Source organism: Doryrhamphus excisus, chromosome 19 (assembly GCF_030265055.1).
Source record: "Doryrhamphus excisus isolate RoL2022-K1 chromosome 19, RoL_Dexc_1.0, whole genome shotgun sequence".
Classification (NCBI taxonomy): domain Eukaryota; kingdom Metazoa; phylum Chordata; class Actinopteri; order Syngnathiformes; family Syngnathidae; genus Doryrhamphus; species Doryrhamphus excisus.
This window is the reverse complement of record NC_080484.1, coordinates 14,187,689-14,211,598: the sequence shown is the minus strand read 5'-3', so window position 1 is coordinate 14,211,598 and position 23,910 is coordinate 14,187,689. Positions and strand designations below refer to the sequence as shown.

The following is a 23,910-nucleotide window of genomic DNA, read 5'->3' as shown; positions in this document are numbered from 1 at the left end:
GCGGTGACCAATTCAGAAGCCTGGCGAGCATGCTCTTTGTTGGCTTGTGTACCTTTTAGGACCTTTTACGGTCGTCCGTCCCGCAAGCTCACTAGAAAAGAACAGCCTTTGCTTGGTCTTTGGCTTTTTAGCGTATTGTTTAGTACAGTGGAAAGGTGATGACAACCATAGACCAGGATTGTTGAGCATTAGCGGTACTGAACACACGTCTGTCACGTCCAGGCTACTCAGCACAACATGCTGACAAGGAGTCTGTACGCCACACCCATGGTTCTCACATGTTTACCACTTCCTTTCGCACCTCATTTATTCCTGCAAAGGTCAACTATGACCAAGGTCCTACAGTAACTCTCCTAAGACACCAACTCTGGTAATAAAGTAATATTGTTGTCAAATGAACAATATTCATGTAGTATTCCTGCCATTTATTATATCCTATAATATATAAACTAAATGTGATATTTTATTGTAGGAAAAATGCTTTTTTTCATGTCAACTCAGTCACGCATTTATTCTGATATAGTAATTTATGACTGGTAATATTAGAAAACTTGGCTCATAAATAGAATATGTTATTATATTATCATAATAATGAGATGCTTTTATATGCAAGTTTTTTTAGTCCTACATTTATTCTGGGAACAAATCAATTATTTTCATTGTTTTGGACTCATGGTTTTACAAAACCTGTCTCATAAGTCATACATGTAAAGTCACATCCATAATATTACTACTACTACTACTACTACTACTACTAATAATAATAATAATAATAATAATAATAATAGTAACAGTGATGATCATGACAATGCAAGAGAAGGTAAGAGCTGTTTGATTCCGATTCCAACACCAATAAGTCAAATACGTGCATATTGTTAAGATGCTCCTCTGCAGTATTCCCCGCATGTTGATGACCTGTCTGCCAGCTCTTGTGCCCTCAGAAAGCCAGCAGGAGATGGGATGACACCCCAGCCCCCATCTGCCCCGAAGGAGTGAGGTGAGGCCGGGGTGCTGGCAGGCTGCCTTTTGAATAACTTCTATCAAGAAAGATGGCAGCAGGAGGACCAGTGGACGTTTGAGGACCAGTGGACGTTAATGGGACAGTATGAGCAGAGAGGACGTAGGAAGCTGGGAAGGTAGGATAAAGATTGACACTCATTGACATGGCATCTTACCACTATATTAGCAGACAATTATAAGTATTCATGATGACTTTTCTTCTCATTATAGTACCTTTTTGTTGTTATAGCATTAGCTTGCCAACAAGAACTCTATTCTCCGGTTTCTGTGTGTACTGTCTAGTAGTATTGAGACAGCTAACTTGGAACTTCGCACTTTTGTGAAAGTGGGCAATGCTGCCCCTAGCGTCTGCAAGTGGTATTGCTAGTTTTGTGTTGTATTTTGAGGTGGTAGCAGTTTGACGCTAAGAAGAAAAAGTGTCGAAAAGAAACTTGTGTGACTTTCACACAGACTTCGTCTGAGGTGCTGTTAAAGGGACAAAACGTCCATTGCTCGAGTTTTTTTTTTTAAGCGTGTTGATGTTTTGTCAGCCTCACCTGGAACAGGATGGGCGCCTGTTATTTGCTCAGCATGACAACCTGCAGCCATTCTGTGTTTGCTGTGCCAATAGCCCGTCCTCTTCTTATTTAGCTGCAGCTTTTGCTCGACTGGCTCCGCCCCCCAGCGCCAAGAAGGTGTTCATCACGGCATCCTCACACGCCGGTTTGGCGCCCTTTATAGTCGACTTTGTGGTGGGGGATGCTGAATGTCAGACATCGTTCCGTATCGATCGTCTCTGCTGTCAACAGTCTCACAAGACAGATGTGTTGTTTTCGTGTCGGACACAATAGGCTTCACAGTCTCCTTCTCACGGAGCTGTTTTTTCCTAACCCCCATTGAAAGCGGCCAATGACAGAACCCCATGAACTCTGCCACTGTAACTGTTATCATTGACCGTTGTAGTGCAGCAAGGGTGTGTTGAAGGTGTGCACATGGAGGGGCCGAGGGGGCGGTGTTCAGCCTCTAAACGAGGCATGGCGGTCACAGCAGTCAGCTGTTAGTCGGGGAGGAGCTGGGTGTGCTTCTGCTGGATGACTCACTCTCTGCGCACACGCTCTCTTATTAAACGCACACGCTTGCATGTTCGTGTGCGCGCAGAAGGGCAACAAGAGGAGCGCTTCCTGCTCGGACGGGCCGCTCAGTCTCCACCGGAGGGCGAGAGCTGCAGGAGCACCACCGGGACCGCACGGAGGAGAGACGCCGAGGAGGAGACACCGTCAGCGGGGGGACCGCGGAGAGGAAACAGGAGAGGAGATAGGACGGGAGAAAGAGAAGTGGACTCTGCTCAGCATCCTCCCTTCCTCCTCTTCCCCTCATCGGATTAGAAGAGGAGGCTGCCGCCGTCAAATCACGTAAGAACAAGCTAGCTGCATTTATGTCCGTTTTAATGCTGTCTGTTTGGGCTTCATTGTGTTTCACGGGATGCAGAAGACCGCTGTTTTTTTTTTAATTTAATGACAATAAAAAACACACGTCACCTCATCACGCACACACATTTATAAACAATACAGTTTAGTACTCGTTGCTAGCTAGCTAGCCAACTAGCCATTTGAAAGAGTGCTCCTTTGCACATGACAACACTGCTGAATGACTGTGTGTCTGAATGACTGTGTGTGTGTTGGGTTTGAATGCAGAGAGATTATTGATGTTTCCACCAAGGGGGGGTGGTGCCGCTGGTGTTTCAGGACACAGCTAGCCGGGGACAGAAGCAGCCTGCAGCCGAGCAATGACAGTCGAGTCACCCCGCAAGGCAACCCAGTGTGTTTCCATTTCACTCTGCAGGGATGACACTCTTGTCCTTGTGCATCCCCAGACCACCATGCAGCACCATGCAAGCATGCATGGTGCTGCAGCCTTGCATATGCGGAAAGGACTGCTCAACAAGTTGAAGGCAAAATGACATTCAAATGATATCACATACATTTGCAGCGTCAATGTAGGCAGCCTGGAGTCAAGCACTAAGGACCGCACTTGACCATTAGCTACACATGGAGGACTAGAAATAGGAAAATAAAGTGCGGTTATTGTGAGAGTAAAGTCATAGTGTTTATGAGAAGAAAGTTTGGTTGTTAGTCAGGTAGGGCTTTCCCAGGTCCAAACCAGAAATATGAGCAGAACATAGTGTAGTTCGAATGTGGTGACATGACAGTGATAAAGCGATGCGGCCAAATAGTGGGACTAAGAAGGAGACAGGGATGGAGTCAGTACAAAGTCAGAATGTTGCAGCAAGCGGCAAGACCACACGAGTGGAGTCCTGAGGTGATGGAGAGGAAACAAGTTTCAAAAGTTTTACATTTTGGAGTAGAGTGCAAAATGTCATCAATTTAAAGAAAATGACAGAAAGTCATCCTTGATTTATTATGACAAAGAAGACGTAGAATTGATCATTGTTTTGTAACAAAGCATAACATAAAAAGTGTCAAGTCATAAGTATTTATAGGAGAATGGAGATGTTAAATGATGAGGGTGAAAATGCAATTATTATTATTATTATTCAGTTTTTCTCCGATGCTTCTCATGTGGCAGGGTGCTTTGTGTGTTTTAAAGTGAACAGACACACGGTGTAGGAAAGGAGGAGCACATTTGGATAACGTGAAGACAAGTGTTTGATGACCTGCAGCCAGCGGATGAAGTCTTGCGTATTTGTTCAGCGTAATAACCTGCAGGCAAGCCGCTGGGCTTATTTGCTGTGCACACATCCCCACATACATGCAACACCTTGCACAAAGTTTTCCCTGCACTCGGCGTCCTCGCTAATACGTTGTTAGTCTACGCTTTCTTGACAAACTTGTTGCATGAGCTCGGACGAGTCGTTCTGCTCTGCATCCACTGCAGTTTTGCTACGCAGGAATCATTAGCACTTCACCACCGTCACACTCACGCTTTAGGTTATTTAGTCAGTCACTGTACAGGTCATGGTGTGTAACAGGATGTCCTTCAGAGGTAAAGAGGTAGGGCGTGTACTTTTTATTGGAGCTGGGCACCAAGCAAATGCAACAAGATGGAGCCTCTCACTTGCTGCCTTTTTAGACCGTCAAGGCTGTAACCGACCGTGAAGCTTAAAAGTGTGCTGGAGTGTAGCCGCGGGGCTCATGAGCCAAGAGAGGACAGCGGGACACGGTTTCACTCACAGAGCTGCGCTTGCGGGGACTGAAGTGACATTAAAGCCTTTTATTTTTCCCGTCCTCGTCTCACTGAAGGCTGGCTGAGTGTCTTCCGAGCCGTCTGGCCTTGCTGACAGGACTCTGTCAGCGCTCTGCTTGCGCCCCGCCTCTTCCTTTTTACTTCAGACCTCCTTCAAATCTCCTCCAGACCTTCTCCGGGTTACCTCCAGGTCCTCCTCAGTCCTTCTCCAGGCCTCTTTAGGCCTTCTCCAGGCCTCTTTAGGCCTTCTCCAGGCCCCCTCAGCCCTACTCCAGGTCCCCTTCGGCCCTTTTCTCCAGGTCCCCTTCGGCCCTTTTTCTCCAGGTCCCCTTCGGCCCTTTTCTCCAGGTCCCCTTCGGCCCTTTTCTCCAGGTCCCCTTCGGCCCTTTTCTCCAGGTCCCCTTCGGCCCTTTTCTCCAGGTCCCCCTCAGCCCTTTCTCTAGGTCCCCTCCAGGCCTTCTCCAAGTCCCCTCCAGGCCAAGCAGACAATATGGCCGCCATGTTGACTTTGCTAGTTTTGATTTATGTGCCGTTTTCCTGGGCAGTGACCCCCCCAGAACTGCCCCCCTCCCCTCCCCTGTTCCTGTAAAGCAGCCAAATAAGTCCAGATCGGTGCTGTTGTGATTCATGAAATTCTCTCCCTGCTGACCATATGTCCTTTTTTGTCTGTGCAGGCTGGCTGAGACATGAGTGTATCCTGCTGAGCGTCATTGATGCACAACTGGTGAGTTTGGAAGCTTCTTACGTTCTTGGGTTTTTTTTTCCTGGCTTCGGCTCGTGGTCAGGTTTCTTTTCCTGAGCATCTGCTTCACCGCTACATGCTCATCACCTAGCACGATGTACATCAGCCCCAAGGGGGTGGGGGCCCACAGGACATTGTCTATCAGCACCATGCATCAACTAAATCAGGGTTGTCCAAGGTGCAGCCCGGGCGCCATTTCTGCTTTTTTTTATTGTCCCACAGTACATTCTAAAAATAGTATTTAACAAGATAACTCGCAAATGCAGCTAAAATGGAAACGTTTTCCACACTCATGCTGTCGGTGCACCCCCCCCCCATCCACTGTGGGGATATACGTGAGCACAATTTCCGCTACCAATTAAACTGTCGACCTTCGTTCCAGAATGCAAGACTCGCAAAGGATGGCGTCCCGTCTTGTCCTCCCTCCTCTGGAATCCTTATTATTACCTGGCCCACCAAGGCTTTCTTGCTCAGAATGGAAGTCAGCAAAATAATGAGTACATTCGTCACAATGTCAGTATTTCAGCAGGTGAATTGCAAATGGCTGCAGGTGTTCATTGATTGCTATTCTTTTAAAGTACAGAAAAGCTGAAGGGCACCCTGGTTAGCGTTTGTAATTACTTCCATAAGGTTCTACTTTAACCGAAACAGATGTTAACCAAATCAACGTTTATCCAATGAATTCCTTCCAGAAATCTCTTAAACAATGTGAAAACAGGTTTTTATAGTTTATGTGCATCTAAATTAGGGCTGTCAAAGTTAACACATTAATAGAAACTTCCTTTCACAGCACTATTTTTTTTTCAACACGCCAATTACATGCACACGTTTTGTTTGACCCTCAGCCCACACCGTAGTATGAGGGAATGCAGTGGTGGATGTGGAGCCACATGTGGGAACAGATATTGGCACTCGTAGCAAGACCAAAGTTCTTCTGGTATATTTGGCTTCAAGGCCATGGCGAATGGCGCTCGCAGCAATACCAAAGGTCTTCTGGTAAATTTGGCTTCAAGGCCATGGCGAATGGTGGTCACAGCAAGACCAAAGTTCTTCTGGTAAATTTGGCTTCAAGGCCCTGGCGAATGGCGCTCACAGGAAGACCAAAGTTCTTCTGGTACATTTGGCTTCAAGGCCGTGGCGAATGGCGCTCACAGCAAGACCAAAGTTCTTCTGGTATATTTGACTTCAAGGCCCTGGCGAATGGTGGTCACAGCAAGACCAAAGTTCTTCTAGTAAATTTGGCTTCAAAGCCCTGACGAATGGCGCTCGCAACAAGACCAAAGGTCTTCTGGTAAATTTGGCTTCAAGGCCTGGCGAATGGCGCTCACAGCAAGACCAAAGTTCTTCTGGTATATTTGACTTCAAGGCCCTGCGAATGGTGGTCACAGCAAGACCAAAGTTCTTCTAGTAAATTTGACTTCAAGGCCCTGGCGAATGGTGGTCACAGCAAGACCAAAGTTCTGCTAGTAAATTTGGCTTCAAGGCCCCGGCAAATGGCGGTCGCAGCAAGACCAAAGTTCTTCTGGTATATTTGGCTTCAAGGCCTTGGCGAATGGCGCTTGCAGCAAGACCAAAGTTCTTAGTGTCCACTGTCGCTGGGAGTCGACTTGTCACCGCCTGCCAGAGAGAAGCACTGTGGCTATATTTAATGCCATTATACACATACACTGTATATCTATATATATGTATATATATTGTATGTCACTTATACACTGGTAGCTTGGCATACCAGAGGCCCAACTAACAAGTGTTTTTTAGATGCCAGTCGTCTCTCGGCTGATTTTTTGGCTTTGAACTGCAAGCTAAAAAGCCTTGTGAAGACAAGCGACATAGACGATGGATGGATGGATGCAAGTTAAAATTGGGGTTAGGAGCTCCTGGTTACTTGCAGGCATAGCCAAGGACAGCTTTTGGGGGTCTTGTGTCAATGTGACCGTGGCTGAAGACGAGAATGGATTAGCGGCGTGCCAGTTGGTCACCAGAAAAGCCATAGTGACGGGTGTATGGAATGGTTACATCGTTTACTTTTGGAAGGAATGAACAAGGAAGAGGTGTGGCGCTCGTAGAGACGCCTGTATTTGCTGTGCACTGATGAGCTGAAGTCTACAATGGACTCCAAGGATGGACTCCATTCATCCAAGTCAGCATCGTCAACACATGACTGCAGCTCGGCACCGTCAGATGACTTGACAGGCAGTATTTCACCGCCTCTGATTGCTGTGTGTGTGTGTGTGTGTGTGTGTGTGTGTACAGTATGCAGTGAGTAGGAGATAATAGTAAGTCCAAGCAATTATGTAATACGTAGAGCACAGTTTGCTTATTGAGCAGCGTCATCCCACAGCTGCGACGGAATGCCTGCTTTTATCCGGGCGTGAAGGATTTAATAGGAGCCTAATTTATGGCCTTTATTTTCAGTGGTCTTCTTTGAACTTTATTGCTCGTAAAAACAAAACAGAGGGCTGCGGCAAGCGCTCGCACATGGGAGGATTATAAACAGAAATGGATCCCCAAGCAGTGGCAGATATTCCGCAGCAAGCCGCACTTGTGGAATGTCATTTAAAACAAACGCAGTGGGCCGCACGTATGCAGTGAATACATTAGCGGGCGGGCATTACGTTTACAAGCGCTGACCATCACAGCACGCGGTGCACTGAGGACTCAATGCCACTTTATTCCGTCCCATTTGGGGAGTGAAACAGGAACCAGGTATCACTTAACGTGTCCGTAACAACTTGGCTTCTCAAAAGGTGTCAATGTGTGATCGAGGTCAACTCATTTGTTTTTGGATTATTTACTACTTTTTACATTTTAATTGAAATAATTTAGATTTATTCTTGACACATTGAAGTCACTCTATTTGTATGATTTTTGTCCACTTTTAACACTATTATTTGTGTCTAATTGTTGATGATGTCTGTATTTCTATTGGCTACGTCAGTGATTTTCATCAACTGTGCCGCGGCACACAAGTGTGCCGTGAGAAATCGTCAGGTGTGCCGTGAGGAATTATTCAATATTACTTTTTTTAATTAACATGTATTAATAATTTTCTGCAAATATTATGTCATTGGTGTAAAGACTGGCAGAGTAATGTAATATTTGTCCGTGTGGCAACACGTAGCTGATTGCCTTGTTCCTCTAATAGACTTAGTGATGCACGTGAGAGGTAGTGGTGACATTTTGTAACATTGTTGGTTAAATTAGTATGCGGATCAAAAGGATCTGCCGTGGCGAGTCCGTAATCAGGAAAAAGCTGAAAGAAGCGAATAATGTTGATTATTGGTGTGCCGCAAAATTTTTCCAATGTAAAAAACATGCCGTGGCTCAAAAAAGGTTGAAAAACACTGGTCTACGTGATATATGTGTGCCTGCTGCTATGGCTAATTAGCCACAGGGTGCTGGGATAGATGTGGACATGATTGTCCTGAACAAGAAACTCTCACGGGCTGCCTCACGCAGTGAAAGAACGGAAAGGGAAGTCTACGTCTCACCTTGCATCTTTTCTCCAAGTGTTGATGGCCCTCGGGAAATATCTTCTTCTGACAGCTTCACAGAATAAAAATGGAGACATTGATGTGCAGGCGTTCTTCTTCTGTTCCCACATCTACTTGGTCATGTATTCGTTCCACTTGGGCCTCTTGAATCTTCATCTTGTTGCTTCCAAAATACAAACACACCTAAGCACCTTCCGTGGTCCTGGCTGGAGGTCAGAGTGCTCTTATTGATGTATTCATAGAAAAGCCTCTCTCGGTCTTCCAATCTGGAAACCTTCCGCAACCTTCTCCCAGTGGGATGCAGCTGCACCACCAAGCAGAGGGCTTTGCTCCCCCAGCGCTTCTCAAGTCAGCTTGCTTGGCAAGCTTTCAAGTCCCAGAGGAGTCTTATGTCATAAAACAGCAAGATGGCCGACTTTCAAGGGGCCAAAATCAACAGGACAGGAGTTGTCCCTGGCAGCAAAGCATCCGACGGCGAGTCCCACAGAGAGATGCACGACAGGCCAGGATAGGGCGGGGCCCGGCTCCTGAAGAGGGAACATATGTACAGTAGTTTGATGGTGGTTACCTCACACTCTATCTCTCGCTCCTCTTTTAAGACTGCGCTTCCTTCTAAGTCCAGCAAGCGGTACAGTATTTGGGATTCAGACCACCAAGCCCCCTCCCTCGCCCTGCTTTCTTGCTGTATTGATCTCTCAAGAGTTTCCCTGGAGGTCACATTGGGCCAAGCGGAGGACATGAGCCAGCTGTTCTTCATTTCCTTTGGCTGCTTGCTTGTTTTCTTTCTTTCTTAGCTGGCAGGAATCTGCAAAAAAAAGTACATTCAATCCCTTCCGAGGTGCTGGAGATATTTTTTCCCATGGCAAATAACGCAAATAGAAGGGTTGAGTTCCAAGGTCAAAGTTTAGTCAACATTGTTATCAAGGCATATTTTGGCACTTTAAGTGTAAAAAGAAGTTAACCCCTTGCAATAGCAAAGCATTAAACAACAAAACACTCTCCAATGTGTCCAATGAAGTCCTAGACGTGTCAAAAGAAGTTAACAGCAAACCTTGCAGCTAACATGTTAGCTTCATTGGCCACTCTAAATTGTCCAAAGGTATGAATGTGGGTGTGAATGGTTGTTTGTCAATATGTGCCTTGTGATTGGCTGGCCACCCAAGACAGCTGGGATAGGCTCCAGCACACCTCTGACCCTTGTGAGGATAAGCAGTAGAAAATGAATGAATGTACAATCGTTGTACTTGCTATTTAAATGCTAAAACATTATTAAATCCAACCAAACAATAACATGAAGTAAATTAATTCACATTTAAATGAAATGAAGACAAATATAATTATTCAAATGCAAAATCCTGTTATTTTTCTTTTTTGAACGAAATCAGAGATAAGGTGTAAAGACATGGGCAACTAGAGCGCCACCTACTGGGCTGGACTGGAATGCGGCCATATCAGGTACACGTTTAGGCCTTGGCCGAGGTCTGCCTTCAACACGTGGGATCAAGGCCTCATCGAGGAGGGGTCTCAAACTCAATTTATCTGGGGGCCACTGGAGCTAGGGTCTTGGCGAGGCTGGGCCTCATCAGGTTTTCCAAAAAAAAAAAACGCATTTATTAAAAACAAAAAAATTAATAAACTTTGCTTTGGTTTCGATTTTCTACAAGAAAATCTCTGATAAAACATTGTTCTCAAATATCTTACTTTTTATTTTTCTACACAAAATAAGATGAAAAATAAATAAACAAATCAAGAATGAAGAAAATCAATCAATCGGTAATAAATAAATAAATATAATAATAATAAAATGGCAAATAATAAAACCTTAAGAAACCACATATAGTTGGTGGGTAGACAAATTATTTTTTTCAGATTAAAATGAACAAAGCATTATTAGAGCCCTGTAGACATGACAAAACACGACTATAGTCACATTTATACTCTTTTTATTTACAACATATTGTGCAACTGCAGGGTCTTGAGACACATGCTAACTCACAAACTAGAGAGCTAGCGACCTAAACGGTAGCCTTCAAGTTATTTCCTTTAAACTTAAATAGCCAAAAAGTTACCACTTCCACACGGATAGGGAGGATAACTATTAACAGTTATTTAACCTTTAACATGAACATGAATCAAACGTAATAATTTTTTCTGGGTACATGATACCATACAGCATCCATATCAAACTTGCGCGGGCCGCACTAACATTAAACTTTCATATCAAGGCGGGGGCCTCAAACTAGTGTCCTGCGTGCCACATTTGGCCCGCGGGCCGCATGTTTGAGACCCCTGTCATAGAGGGTCGAGGATGAGGCTCCAAACACGAAACATCTCCACTGATTCATTTCCTCCGTGAGAATGGAGTGGCCCCTGGTCTCCTCCAATCTGCAACAAACGTTTCAATCCGACGCTTATCTTTGCTGGGCCTGTTGTGCGTGTCGGTGGTGTTTCAGAGTGTTATCTCCACCTTATCTCCCGCCAGCAATTTTATTATTGCCACTTCCTCTTCTCCGAGAGCCCCGCTGCGTACAAACATCACTGTTATTTTTAGAAGAGCCTATTTCAGGTACGTGGCGGTGTCCCATCTTAGCATACCTGTGGGGACGGTGCTGGTCTTTGCATCTCCTACGGCGCTCCCATTGGGTGGATGCCAGCAGGTGCTCTCGGCCACCATAGAGAGACCACATGCTGTGCTGCGGTGCAGCTGGATAGAGAACCAAGCTATAGAAGCGTGTGGCGAGCCGCCATGCCCGGTGCTTGGGAACAGCGAGCTAGATCTGGAATAGATGATGTCATGATGGACTTTATCTCCATTCCTATAATAGAGGATGGACACAGGGGGGTTCTCATGTACTACTACTCTCATGAATAAGAAATCAGCAGCTTCATTACACACCACCGACATTTCTCTCTCCTTAACCACATCCATGACTGTTTTTCTTCCTCTTTTTTTCCTAGACTCGCCAAGTGCTGTCCTTCACCGCCCCCCCCTTCCCCTCCTTTTGCTGTTTGTCACTAGGTAAGTACACACACTCAACAACCTCTTGCCTGGAGTAAAGGAATGAATACAATAACTGTAGCTGTTTGTCTTATCCTCTTCGGCCTTCATTACACTCCATCGTTTGGTTTGATATGGTTTTCTATAGTCATATTGTGATACATACTGAAATATGGTGATATTTGCTAAGGTCCATATTGCCCAACCCTATTAAGAAAGTCATAAACAGTTTTTTTATGCTCCAACTACCGAAATATTCTATTAATCTGTGGAGCCGCCTCTGTGGGTGCTGCTGTTTTGATGAATTGAAACCACTTTTAAAAGTGCGTCTGTGAGCAACAGCAGGCTACTCAACCCTTTGCTCTGTTGTACTCTTGTCAGTAACTGGACTTGAAAACAAGACATGTTTACGCTAACACAGCTTAGTGTGTGTCTAATGATGTGTTAGGCAATGTGTGTCAAGGCCCAGGGGAGCGTTTGGTCCGGGTGGCCTCGTGAATCCCCTTCCCATCAATATAAATACACACTGGGGTGCAAATCACAGCCTGGAATGTTTTGTTGTGTGTGTGCTTGTTGTTGAGTCTGCTATGTGTGCGTGTGTGTGTGTGTGTGTGTGTGTGTGTGTGTGTGTGTGTGTGTGTGTGTGTGTGTGTGATGTCGCTGTAAACAGGCGAGCTCAAGGCTGTGGCTGGCCTTGCTGTGTTGCCATGGCGACCAGTTGTGTCATCATAGATGAACAACATCTGTAGAGTGTTTGCCAGCCAGGTTTTAGTCCTGCTCTGCTTGGGAAGCACTCGGGAGTTTTCTTCCCTTTCATGCTCCAAACGTCCTCTTGTCACTGGAATTCTTACTCCACACCACGCGGGTTCAACAGATGTTAATGACACCACAGGACAGTCATAGCGCACTGGTTCTCACTGGTTCTGCTGAGGGAGCCACCATCGTCATCCTGTAATGACAAGTGGCCATCCAAATGAGCCCCCATTTTTCAACTCACGTGTGGCCAAGACTAGTGACTGTGAGGCTACCCAGTAGTTGTCATACATCATGGTGATATTATGCAATGTATTCACGATGCGTTGTATAAAAGTATGGCAGGAACAACATGAAATCCACCAGTACTAGCCTGGAGTTTCAGTTTTCATATTTGGGGGCCTTTATTCACTAAAATAATGGCCCATATTTCTAAAACTGATTACAGAAAATTCACAGTAGTTATTGAAACGGCCTGTTTCAGACCCGCCCACGGACCAGTATCAGGCCCCAGTCCACTGGTTGAGGACCCCTGATGTAGAGCATTTGTTTTGGATCCTTAAGTGTAGCGCATGCCTGTCATATAGAGGATCTTTGACTCCTGTTTTTACAGTAGGTCTTTAAACACAGGAGCACACTCCTGTCATGTAGAGGATCTTTGACTCCTGCTTTTGCAGTGTGTCCTTAAAAACAGGAGTACACTCCTGTCATATAGAGGATCTTTGACTCATGTTTTTGCAGTAGGTCCTTAAGAACAGGTGCACACTCCTGTCATATAGAGGATCTTTGACTCATGTTTTTGCAGTAGGTCCTTAAACACAGGAGCACACTCCTGTCATATAGAGGATCTTTGACTCATGTTTTTGCAGTGCATCCTTAAACACTCCTGTCATATAGAGGATCTTTGACTCATGTTTTTGCAGTAGGTCCTTAAACACAGGAGCACACTCCTGTCATATAGAGGATCTTTGACTCCTGCTTTTGCAGTAGGTCCTTAAACACAGGAGCACACTCCTGTTATATAGAGGATCTTTGACTCATGTTTTTGCAGTAGGTCCTTAAAAACAGGAGCACACTCCTGTCATATAGAGGATCTTTGACTCATGTTTTTGCAGTAGGTCCTTAAAAACAGGAGCACTCTCCTGTAATTTCGAGGATGTTTTTGCAGTAGGTCCGTACTTCGTCTCAAATTTCCCATACATTAGTCTGTAAGTTCTATTTCCTGTTCTATGGTTATCATCACCCTTTCTTCTTTGCCATCCCTGGTGCCCGTGTGTGGTGGCATCATGCAACAGACTAAAGGCTAAATTCTCACATCCTGTGGTCACGAGGTCTTCCACTCTCTGATCCTTGGGGAGTCTTTCCCTCATGGTTACCAGTCCTTCAACCTTCGGGTCCCAAAGCCATGTCCTTGTGACTCTTGTTACCTTGTGCAAGCCCATAAGGTTGGAGGGGTGGGGGGGGGCATGTAAAGCTCTCCCCTCTATATGGCCATGTTCTATTTGCACAGCTCCTGGGCTGCTGGCCGCTGGCGAGGGTGCACATTCCCCACTAATGCATACTTATTTGGGCAAAGGGAGAAATCCTTTATTTTGGTCCAGCTCATCCTCTCCTCCTCGTCCTGTCCTCCCCCAGGGCTTCAGCTCCCAAGCATGTGTTTATAGCTCTTCTTCCTCGCTAGGGTTATGCCGTGGTGCTTTGCTTGTGGTGTGTGTTGGATGGAGAGCTACGAGAGCCACGTTGGGATGGTTTACTGCTGAGGTGTCCAATGTAGGACCCAAGTCTCATTTTTGGCTGCAGTTATTATTTTATTTTTTTTGCCCTTGTCATATTTGAAATGACGTTTGTTACTTGATGGTTGTATTCATGCCCGCCTGACGTGCATCTGCTATACATAAACGTATTGCTAGTACTGCTGTGTGCAGGCTACACCATCCCTGAAGTAACACTAGGGACAGCCACCGCTTTAAACGTAGCAATACTGTAAAACGAGCTAACTGCTTAGCCTCCAATTGATTTATCCTAAATGTGGTGAGGAAGAAGCACGAAATAAGCAGGTGAAAACGTAGCACTTCTACACAGAATAAGAGACCACAGGCTACCACCAACAGCCATCATTTATTCATTCCTTCATTCAAAAAGCGTGAGGGAGCAGGTTGGACTGTGATGAAGCCCTTAGTGACTGCAGGTCTGGACAACAATATGCAGAAGCTTTGAAGTGAACATCTGAGACTTCTTACTCTGTTGGAGTGTGTGTGTGTGTGTGTGTGTGTGTAAGAGTGTCCTTCATGTGTATGTTTAGGGTTTTTGTCCATGTTTGGTCAAACGTGGGGCAGAGGATCCTGCGTCGTTGGGCAAAGTGAACCAAAGTGAACTTTTGACCTTCTAATCTGGTCTAACAGAGACATTCATCACAAGCCCACATAGCTGTGTGTGTGTGTGTGTGTGTGATGTAACAGTAATTTGGGGATAGTGTGGTGTTTTCGCTGTGTGCAGGCAAAGGCCAGTTACCTAACTTCTTTGTCCAAAGATTCCCTGGTGTCCCTCCACCACCTTTGGTCAACTCCCGAGTCCGACATCAACGCATTTGTGCTTGAGATTAGACTTAAGCCGCGGTTGTCCTCACACGCCTGCGGGAAAGATTAGGATATGAATATGAAGCCATCACCACATGCTCGCTGTGTGCCGGCAACACCTTGCGGTGTGGCGAGGAGGACATACTTCTGTTTCCTCACATGGAGAGTACTATTTGAAGTAGGCTCGTCACGCCACAGTGGGAATAGATGGCTAATGGATGTGCCTTGGAATCAAGTACAATGCAATGTTGCTGCCCAAAGCCTTTTGACCATGGTACGTCTTTGTGAGTCACACTTGCTGCACGGGTGGAAGACCAGTACAAGAACATTTTGTCAAGAAAAACGAACACAGCTGTACTATAGGAATGACGTTTAGCTAACTGCTAAATGAACTTTGGCTCCAAATGTTGGACGTTTGGAGGTATACGCTGGTATACAAGGTGGAGGGCATTGCATTTCACAGAGCATTGCCTTCAACTTAGTACTCTCTCTCTTCACACACACACGCACGCACACACACTGTAGTCTAATATCCTGTATTTAGTAAAAGCCGTAGGCCATCATTCATTAGGGGGGTGCTCCATCCATTCAGCCATGTGTTAAATTCTTTGTAGAAGACAACTTGGCAGGGTGTGCGTAGTAATGACTATATATAGAGCTCTTAGTGTGTGTGTGTGTGTGTGTTGACCGAGTCATTTCCATCCCCCAGCAGGATGGATATGATTGATGGTGGATTTGAACCCTACAGCTGTATTTGAATAGGACTCATCCACTAAAGAGTCAAATCATTCATGTTTCATGTTTGCATGCATGCTAAGGCTCTGTTGGCCATTTTTTTTCAACCTGATGTCCACATGAACTATGCAACCCGAGAGCAGTGAGTGAGTGTGCACTATAAAAGGCAAAGAACAGGGCAGGCCTTGGGTCACTTTATCTTGAAGAGAACATTCTTCTCCTCTTCACCAGTCCAAGATTTCAAGACACAAGTGAGGATTACTTTTTTTTTTTTTTTTTTAGAGTGCGTGCAATGCTTTTGTTGTTTCAGTCGTGAACTTCTCACAGAAACGAATAAAGTATCCATCTACCTCCCTTGCAAATGTAATGTTTACCAAAAAAGCATTTTACAATTACCGTAATTTCCCAACTCAAGAACGCATGTTTGTGACACACAGAAAGATTAAACATAAACAGTGGCTGTCATTGCGATCCTCATCCTCCTCCTTTATAGACCAGATGCTCTGTGCTGGGACACACCCTACGAGCACCCTGGTGTGCCGCCTGGCCTGGTGATGGGTAGGGCCAGGATATAAAGCGGGTGGAGCCACCTGGTACGTTTAGTGCCCTGCAAGGATCTAGGTTAGGTTTATTTGAAATAAGAAAGACAAGAGTATGAACAAGAAAAAAAACATTATGTAAAGTTTGAGTTGCTAAGATATTTCTCATTACAGTATTCTTCCAGAGCCATAGATGTTGCAAATTGAGACACGATATTGTGAGGGATGATGCATGGTTAACAAAAAAAAAAGGTTTGAAGATGTCTATAGACATCTTCAAACCTTTTTTTTATATATGTTTTATTTTAAAAACCTTATTTATATATATATATTTTATTTATATATGTGACCATGAAAGAAATTATTTCCAATTCCATCATTTCTTGCAAGCATACGGCTTTAAAGAGTGAAGAAATTGGAGGTCAAGAGGCATCCCAAAGTGGATTATTTAAGAAAAGTATTTTTCTTTAGGAGTCAGTGCTGGAAGCTGCAGGCTACCACTGACTGTCACTCCTTCAGCAAAGAGCCCCAAGTGGGCTAAAGAAAACACACTTGAGCACACACTGACTGTAAGCATAGACAAATAGTCACACTGGGACACCTCATATATACCGTACTACACACACACACACACACACACAAAATGCTGTCAACAGGCCAGACAGCGACAGAGCCTATGAAGCTGCATTATTGGGGTTCTGCAGACATTGCCTTGCTATTTTATATGCAGCCCTGCAACAGTAAGAAGGTGGTCCGGCTATCATCGTACAAACCCAAGAGTCACCAGATCGTTAGCCAAATAGGCCTTATAGATGCCGTGAAAGCTGTCCATCCTTGTTGCCGCGTGTTTACTTTGCTGCCAGCCTGCTGCTGCTGCTGCTGCTCACCGACCACGCGAAGCATAAAAAAGCAGCAAGGAGACAGCGGCATTGACTGTGCTGGCGTATGTGGCGTTTGCTGAGACAACACAGGTCTTATCGTGTCATAAAGACTCTTATTGCATTAAAGACGTGCCGTGCTGGGTAAATACGGCTGTGGTAGGTTGTGATCATTTCATCATATCCTTGATCAGCACAGCTCATGGAATGCCCCGTTTTCACTTTTTGAGCAACAAATGTTGCATGCATGTTGTGATACACCTTTAAAGTAGGCTTGTCTGATTTCTTTTAACCGATAATGCAAATAGACGCTTCGTGGCGCTGGTCTTGTGTCTATATGTGTGAACAATGTCTTTTACCTGTATGCCAAGGTTTTTTTTAACAGTTCCACACTGTACTCATCTAAGAGTCTAGTTTGGAGTCCCCCCCCCCCCCCCCCCCATGCAAATTTCCCCACTGAGGGACGAATAAAGGCATATCATCATCATCAAATATTAAAAACTTACATAAAGTACATGCTAAATAAAGTAAACCACCACCAATCGTCCCGTTCTCCAAAGTGGAATAAACAGGCTTTGTACGGATCTTATTCCTGCTTTATGCTCCTCCTGTGCCAAGGCACCTACGAATGCGACGCCAGCTGGCTCCTCCCCCGCCACACCCCCTTCCCGAGCTGGACGTGCACCTCTAGATTAACCCAGTGACCACGCAGCAGCGTAGTCCTGGCCTTTTAGAAGTGCCATCAATCAATCAATCCTCATGGCAGCTCATGGTTGAAGCCCCCTCCCAGCATTATAAGTGACGTTCCAAAAAGTAGACTGCTTGTTTAGAACTCGGCATGCGTCATCAGGGTTTTATGATGCCAATTCCGATACGGGCCATTCTTGGGTGAGATCAGTCAATACCAATCACATGACAACTGTCAATGTATTCATGATTGGCCAGTGCTGCCATGAGACTAAATCTCACTGCCCAAAAGTCACATTTTTTTAGGGTAATCGTCCAAAGACGATCGATGGCCGATGTATGGGCGCATCCCTACGTACGTGTGACTTTTAAACCATAAAGAACTGCTGCAAGGACGTGTGTGTTGAGTTTTCATACGCAGATTGAAGTAACCTTTGACGTGTCTGACTGCAGAGCATGTACAGTATGGTGTACAAGTACTTCTACATGGCGTACAGTAGTAAGGCCCGCCAAAGAAGACTCATCCTCAAACCAACAGCTCATGTGGATTTGAAGGCGTCCTCACTCAACCTTTTCACTGCCTGACTGATGTAGCCTCATTTTGCTTTATGAGGTGTGGGACCGCTGGGTGTTCTCCTGGCTGCTGGCGGAGATGAGGAGGCGAGGAGCGGCCTGGCCTCGCGGGCTTCCTATCTGCCGCAATTATCTCCTTGTCAGGGGTTGCACAGGGGGCTCGGACCTTGCGCGCCCCCCCCTAGCTCCCCCTCACCCCTCACGTGCTGGCTCACGCCTCCCAGATCTGCCATTGGACAGCTTCCCTGTCGCTGAGGAAGTATTATCTAATGCATTCTGTTGAGAGCTCTGAGATCTAGGCTAGCGGCAGGCAGGACAGCACAACCCAATTAGTCTAAATTAGGAGGCATCCCAAATCTGATTTGGGATTATTTATCAAATTTACCCAACTCTATTGGATTACGTTTTGGATGGGAAAAGACCATCTGTCCTGCAGAAAACACCCCATGTGTAATTGGATTCTTAGTCGCCGCAGAACAAGGATCAGTTTTTGGGTGTGTACTCCTACCAGGACCGTGGCACCTAAAGTCCTGCATGTTTGGCACGCTTGGAAGAGGCGGGCCACGGCAGGATGTCTGCCATGGCTGCAATCGCTTCTCCACCGATAACCAGCATAATTCATGACGTAAAGAAATACAGCCCTCCTTGAAGGTGGGCGTGTCTTTAGTTCCAGACCCCAGAGCAATAAGTAGGATTCAGTACTTATAAAAGGAATATTTTCATAATTATGGCACAGAAAACTGATCGATATACACTTCTTAACATGATTAGAGCCCTCTAGACATGAAATAACACCCCTATAGTTACATTTACACTCCTATTACCCAATATTGTAGATATAGACAATAAGACATCTTAGACATAAATAAGATAACATAGACTCACATCTTGGTAGTTTTTTTCTGGAACTGTGTACTCCCAACATACTTCCTTGCAGCATTAAATGGTCCAATATGGGCCAACACATGAAGTCCACGCGAAAAACTACATGATTCTTGTTGTTATGTTTGTTTGTGAACTTCATAGACTCCACATTATCCAAAAGAGAGCCAACAGGATGCCCTGTGGGATGCATGGTGGTTGCCTACAACGTGCATTTGTTCCCTCGTTATCATTTGTGTGCCTTGAGATACAGTCTTGGTTGACTGGAAGGCAGAGTAAATATCAATCATTCCAAGTGGATGACGTCAACTACCTACTCTCCTGGTGGTGCTTATTTATTTATTTATTAAGCATGTGTATGTATGGGTTTTGGTTCCCCTGACACGCCGAGTACATCTGTGATCCCGGCCCCCTGCTTGGAAATCCCAGATGGCTTTGTACTCTTCTGTGATGGGGCTGCACGGGCCGGGCCAAGCGTACTGCTGAGAAGTGACGCAGAACAAGCTGCTCTCTTGGAGTGTGAAGGAAATACAGCGGACAAGTGGTTCTGCCGTGTAATGCTCGCACAGTGGAACTTCGGTTAGCGTCCGCCCCGGTTAGCATGTGCTTTTGGTTAATGTTGAAAATTTCTGCAACAACAATGTACGTTCCCTCCTTGTTAGCATTCTGTTAGCCAGCTAAACAAAATGGCAAGTGGAATTGTGATATCAACGTTTGGCACTCAGAAACAGGTTTTATTTGACAGTGATATTTTTCCATGCATATTACATGCATGATTTTTTTTTTTCAAACTGATAACTGATATTCTCCAGACCGATATACCGTACTGACATTTTTTACCGTACTGACATCTACTTTTGTGTAGTTTGCGTACTTGGGATTGGAAGAAATGAGGATGTGTGGATGAGTCCCATTGAAACATCATGACATGACTACTACCAGGAGAACCAGAGTATAGAGGGGGAGCAGCCGCCTGCAGTGGCCCAGCAAGGTGCACTGTATTCGGGCACACGCTCTGAGCAGCTGCTGTGATATCACGGAGGTCTCGGGCTAAGCTTTTGCACTTTTCAAATGCTGCGGTGCTTTGGTTTCAGGTGTCTTATGAGCTTCTGGTGTATTTGATGGGTTTTGTTCTCCCCCCCCTTGTTCTCCCCTCGTATGTCGCACGCCCACTGTGGTGGTTCTTCCACAGTGTTTACATGTGTGGTCTCCAGCGGCTGTGGAGCATATGAATGGAAGTGCAGTGATATAAGGGGAGAGAAAGTAACCTCCTCCTGAGCCTTGCTCAACAGTCCAAGACAGAAAGCTTGTTGGCCTTTGCACCACCATCAGGAGACGCTGCTTTGGTTTCTCACTCCCATTTCTTCATTTTCAAGCTCTACCTAGAAGCTCCTTAAGATCCACCACTGCTAACTGGATATTCTTCACTTGCTAGCGCTGCTCTTTACATTTGAATGTGGGCTGCCTGTCCGCTTTGAAGGTGGGGTCCTTGGGGGGCTTTAGAGGTCCAGCGTGTGATTGTGACACTCCCTGTTGGCTCCAGACGTGGCCTTCTCCCCTCTCTGTCACACGCAGCTGTCTGCCTCCTCCTGACCACCACCAGCGCTTTTGTTGCATCCTGCACCCCCGCCTCGCTCATCTTCCTCATCTTCCTCATCTTCCTCTTTCACATGTCCCTGGGAGGGAAATGCTGGCTTCCAGCATGAAATGTTGCCTCTTACCTCCAAGACCGTGTACTTGGTGTGTGTGTGTGTGTGTGTGTGTGTGTGTGGTGCTTTCCATCTCTTGAGGAGTTTTGATTGAAGTAAAGGCCAAAGGAGGAGGTAGTAGTCGTGGTAGTACTAGTGGTAGTAATAGTGGTGGTAGTGGACGTAGTACTAGTGGTAGAGTAACGCTTGAGTGTGAGGTGACTAATGATGGCATGATAGAATATTAGCATTATAGAATGATAGCATTATAGAATGATAGAACGATAGCATGATAGAAGGAAGATGCTCGTCCACTGGGGGGGGGGGGGTGTACAGTAGCTAGTATTGTCGTGTTTTTGAATCAGTGAGATTCCAAGTCGGGTAGAAACAAAGATGGTGTATGTATGATACTACGACTACAACTAGACTACGTTAGCGTCGTGCTCCCAGCATGGCTTGGCACATTTGACAGCGACGTAAAGAGAAGACTATATTTGGGGTGGTGTCATCATCAGTTTCCTGTCAACACCCCCCCCCCAACCTGGCCTGGCGTGGCTCGGCATGTGCGGGTGTGTCACATCAATCCACCCTCACCTCGCCCAAAGTAATCCGCTGATGAAACACTCGTTCAATGCCACGCCACATGATTAGCATTTTAGCATGTGCCAGCCCCCACCCCCGCCCCCACCCTCATGACAGACAAATGGAATTCATCCTCTGTGTGACTCATTCTCTCCACCTCTTGTGTGGCAGGTTTGGAGCCACCATGACCAAGTCCTATGAGTTCAACTGGCAGAAGCATGTACCCGACTTCATGCAGGACGGCGCCTCCTTCGACAGGTTTGATGAGGTAATGACGAGGATGGCTTCCATCCTAACACTTAACTCCTCGACTGTCATTCAACGAGTCAGGCACCGCTACTAGCAAAGCCTCACAATACTAAAACACACCAACTTAGATGGTGAAAGACACTTTTTTTCAAGTGCAAAAAGATGTCAGCTGCAATCCTAAAAGGCAACAGCAAAGCCAAGCATTGACATTTTAGAGTGACGTGTGTGGTAAGTGTTGCAAAAAGCCAAATAAAAAGCTAAAAAGGTGCAGAATGAACCCCTTCCTTGGCTACCTGCTGGAGTTATGCCCCTGACGCTTGGTGTGATGTGGTGACTGATAAGCGTGGCAAATATGCAAAGAAAATGTAAAAACATCACCAAGGTCCCCTTCAATGCCATTGGTGGTGCTTCCCAGGCGTGACGTCACACTCCCAAGGTGAGGGTGAAAGGGTGCTGAAGGTCAGTGCCCACCGCCAAAGAAAAAGATCCACTCAACTTCAGCACCGCATGGCCACATTTGCTGTGCTGGTTAGCTTAGTTAGCTCCTGTGTTGCAGCAGCAGCTGCACGCTGGTGTCAACATGTCATTTGCTTTGGATGTTATCATCCACCCCCCCCCCCCCCCACCCCCCACCCCCCACCCCCAGTCAGTCATCAGAGTGACACGTGCACACAAGCAGGAGAGCAGAGGCGTGTTGTCTGCACTGCTGTGGATGCCCCGGTGATCACGCTGGTTGAGAAGCCACAATACTGATCTTCATCACTGATGCCTCACAAGTAATGGGACAGAGGAGAAGTCTAGTTCTTGTGGGGACAGGAGGACGGGGAAAGTGTGTCACCTCGTGTAGATGCATTCCTGCACACGTCAGGGAATCCCCACCAACGTGACCTCCAGGGATGGTGGAGGACAATCTCTCAGGCCCAGAAGAAGACATGAAAAAAGGCATCATGGACGCTTGATGCCAAACATCCACCACTAATTGGACTGATTCCGATAACGTTGTGCTTGTCAAGATGTAAATGGCTGTGTAGCTTGTACACCCCTGGAGGTAATAGGGACTGGACCAACGAGGATTAGTCCTCCTGAAATATCATGGCATACTACCAGCACATCACTACTCTCAGGAGAAGCAAAAAGGGGGACAAGGAGGCTTGATTAAAAATGTTTTTTTGGAAGAAAAATGATGTCCAGAGATGTCTTCCACAGTGTACATATGTGCTCAGAGGGATTGGAAACACCCTTCCCAAATAAGATGTTCCCTAAGCTAACATTTGACCAACATGGCTGGCTCCTAACTCTAAGCTTCGGCAAATCACAGCAAATAGACAGTTCCACTTTTTCCTTCACCATGTGATACTGTGTCATACAGGTAAGATCTGATGGGTGGGTGTGTATAATTGTTAGTCCAGGCTGGTACTGGTGGATGGTGGTTCGATATTCATTTCATCTTCTTCCTTGTCTTGCTTTTACACAATACATCATAAATATCATACGAGAATGTACACGTCTTGTGTACATGTGTTGAAAATCTTTCCCAGGGACTAGCTAGCGTGCTAACGCTATTTCCAGCCGTGCTAAGCTTCTGAGCTTGCGTGACAATCCTTTCACCGACAGCCCAGGCTCTGGCGTTGTTGAGGTGGCGGCCTGTCAAGCGTTTGCTAGTCTCTACAATCCATTCATCTCAATGTGGCTTCTGGCCCATTTTCTATCCATCCAGGAGGCTGATAGCCATGCAGCTTCATCTCTGGCTTGTCAGTGGATATCCGGTCACATGGGTGTATCCCTCATCGGCCTCGTATTCATTCATCGCGTTTGGGTTTTACAGTCAATGAGTGAATACGCGTCCTCTGCAACACGGGAAATAAGAAAGCTGGAGGCAGGATCTGCGACTGTTTAAATGGCGTCTGCCAAGTTCTCCCACACGCTCACACACAGAAACAACACAAACAGTATGGACTTTTTTTTCCCTGAAATACACTGTGACCTAAACCCTGCTGAGTGACAGATGGCCCAGACAGGTAGTGTGCATGTGCGTGTGCATGTGCGTGTGCATGCAAGAGGACGTGTCTTATCTATTTATAAAGAATGTCATTTCATGAAAACACGCTTTTGCCTCCATGATTGATTTCAAGAAATTATTGATTTCTGATCAAAGGTCACCTATGTTGTCAAGCTCCTGCTTCCACCTTTGTGTCACGGAACTGGAAGTTGGTGAGTTGGCGGTTTCACGTGCGCACAGAAGCCGTGTAATGATGACATCACAAACCCACAGTTGGAGGGGGAGATAAACATACCAAAAACCCAAAAAGACAGCAGACAAAGACATCCTGT

General features: G+C 45.9%; 1 protein-coding gene across 2 annotated transcripts in view; it reads left to right on the top strand.

Annotated features, from left to right (window-relative positions):
- The first annotated feature begins 1,584 nt into the window (after positions 1–1,584).
- LOC131107634 (1-phosphatidylinositol 4,5-bisphosphate phosphodiesterase beta-4-like) overlaps positions 1,585–23,910 on the top strand; it is a 44,546-nt gene continuing 22,220 nt past the window's right edge. Inside the window, exons 1-4 of one of the 2 annotated variants that reach the window (XM_058057847.1) lie at positions 1,585–2,411; positions 4,878–4,927; positions 11,398–11,458; positions 21,502–21,598. In XM_058057847.1, the coding sequence (XP_057913830.1) occupies positions 21,515–21,598 (84 nt within the window). In that variant the 5' untranslated portion in view covers positions 1,585–2,411; positions 4,878–4,927; positions 11,398–11,458; positions 21,502–21,514. The remainder of the gene's footprint in view (positions 2,412–4,877; positions 4,928–11,397; positions 11,459–21,501; positions 21,599–23,910) is intronic. The other variant, XM_058057845.1, reaches the window with a different exon arrangement.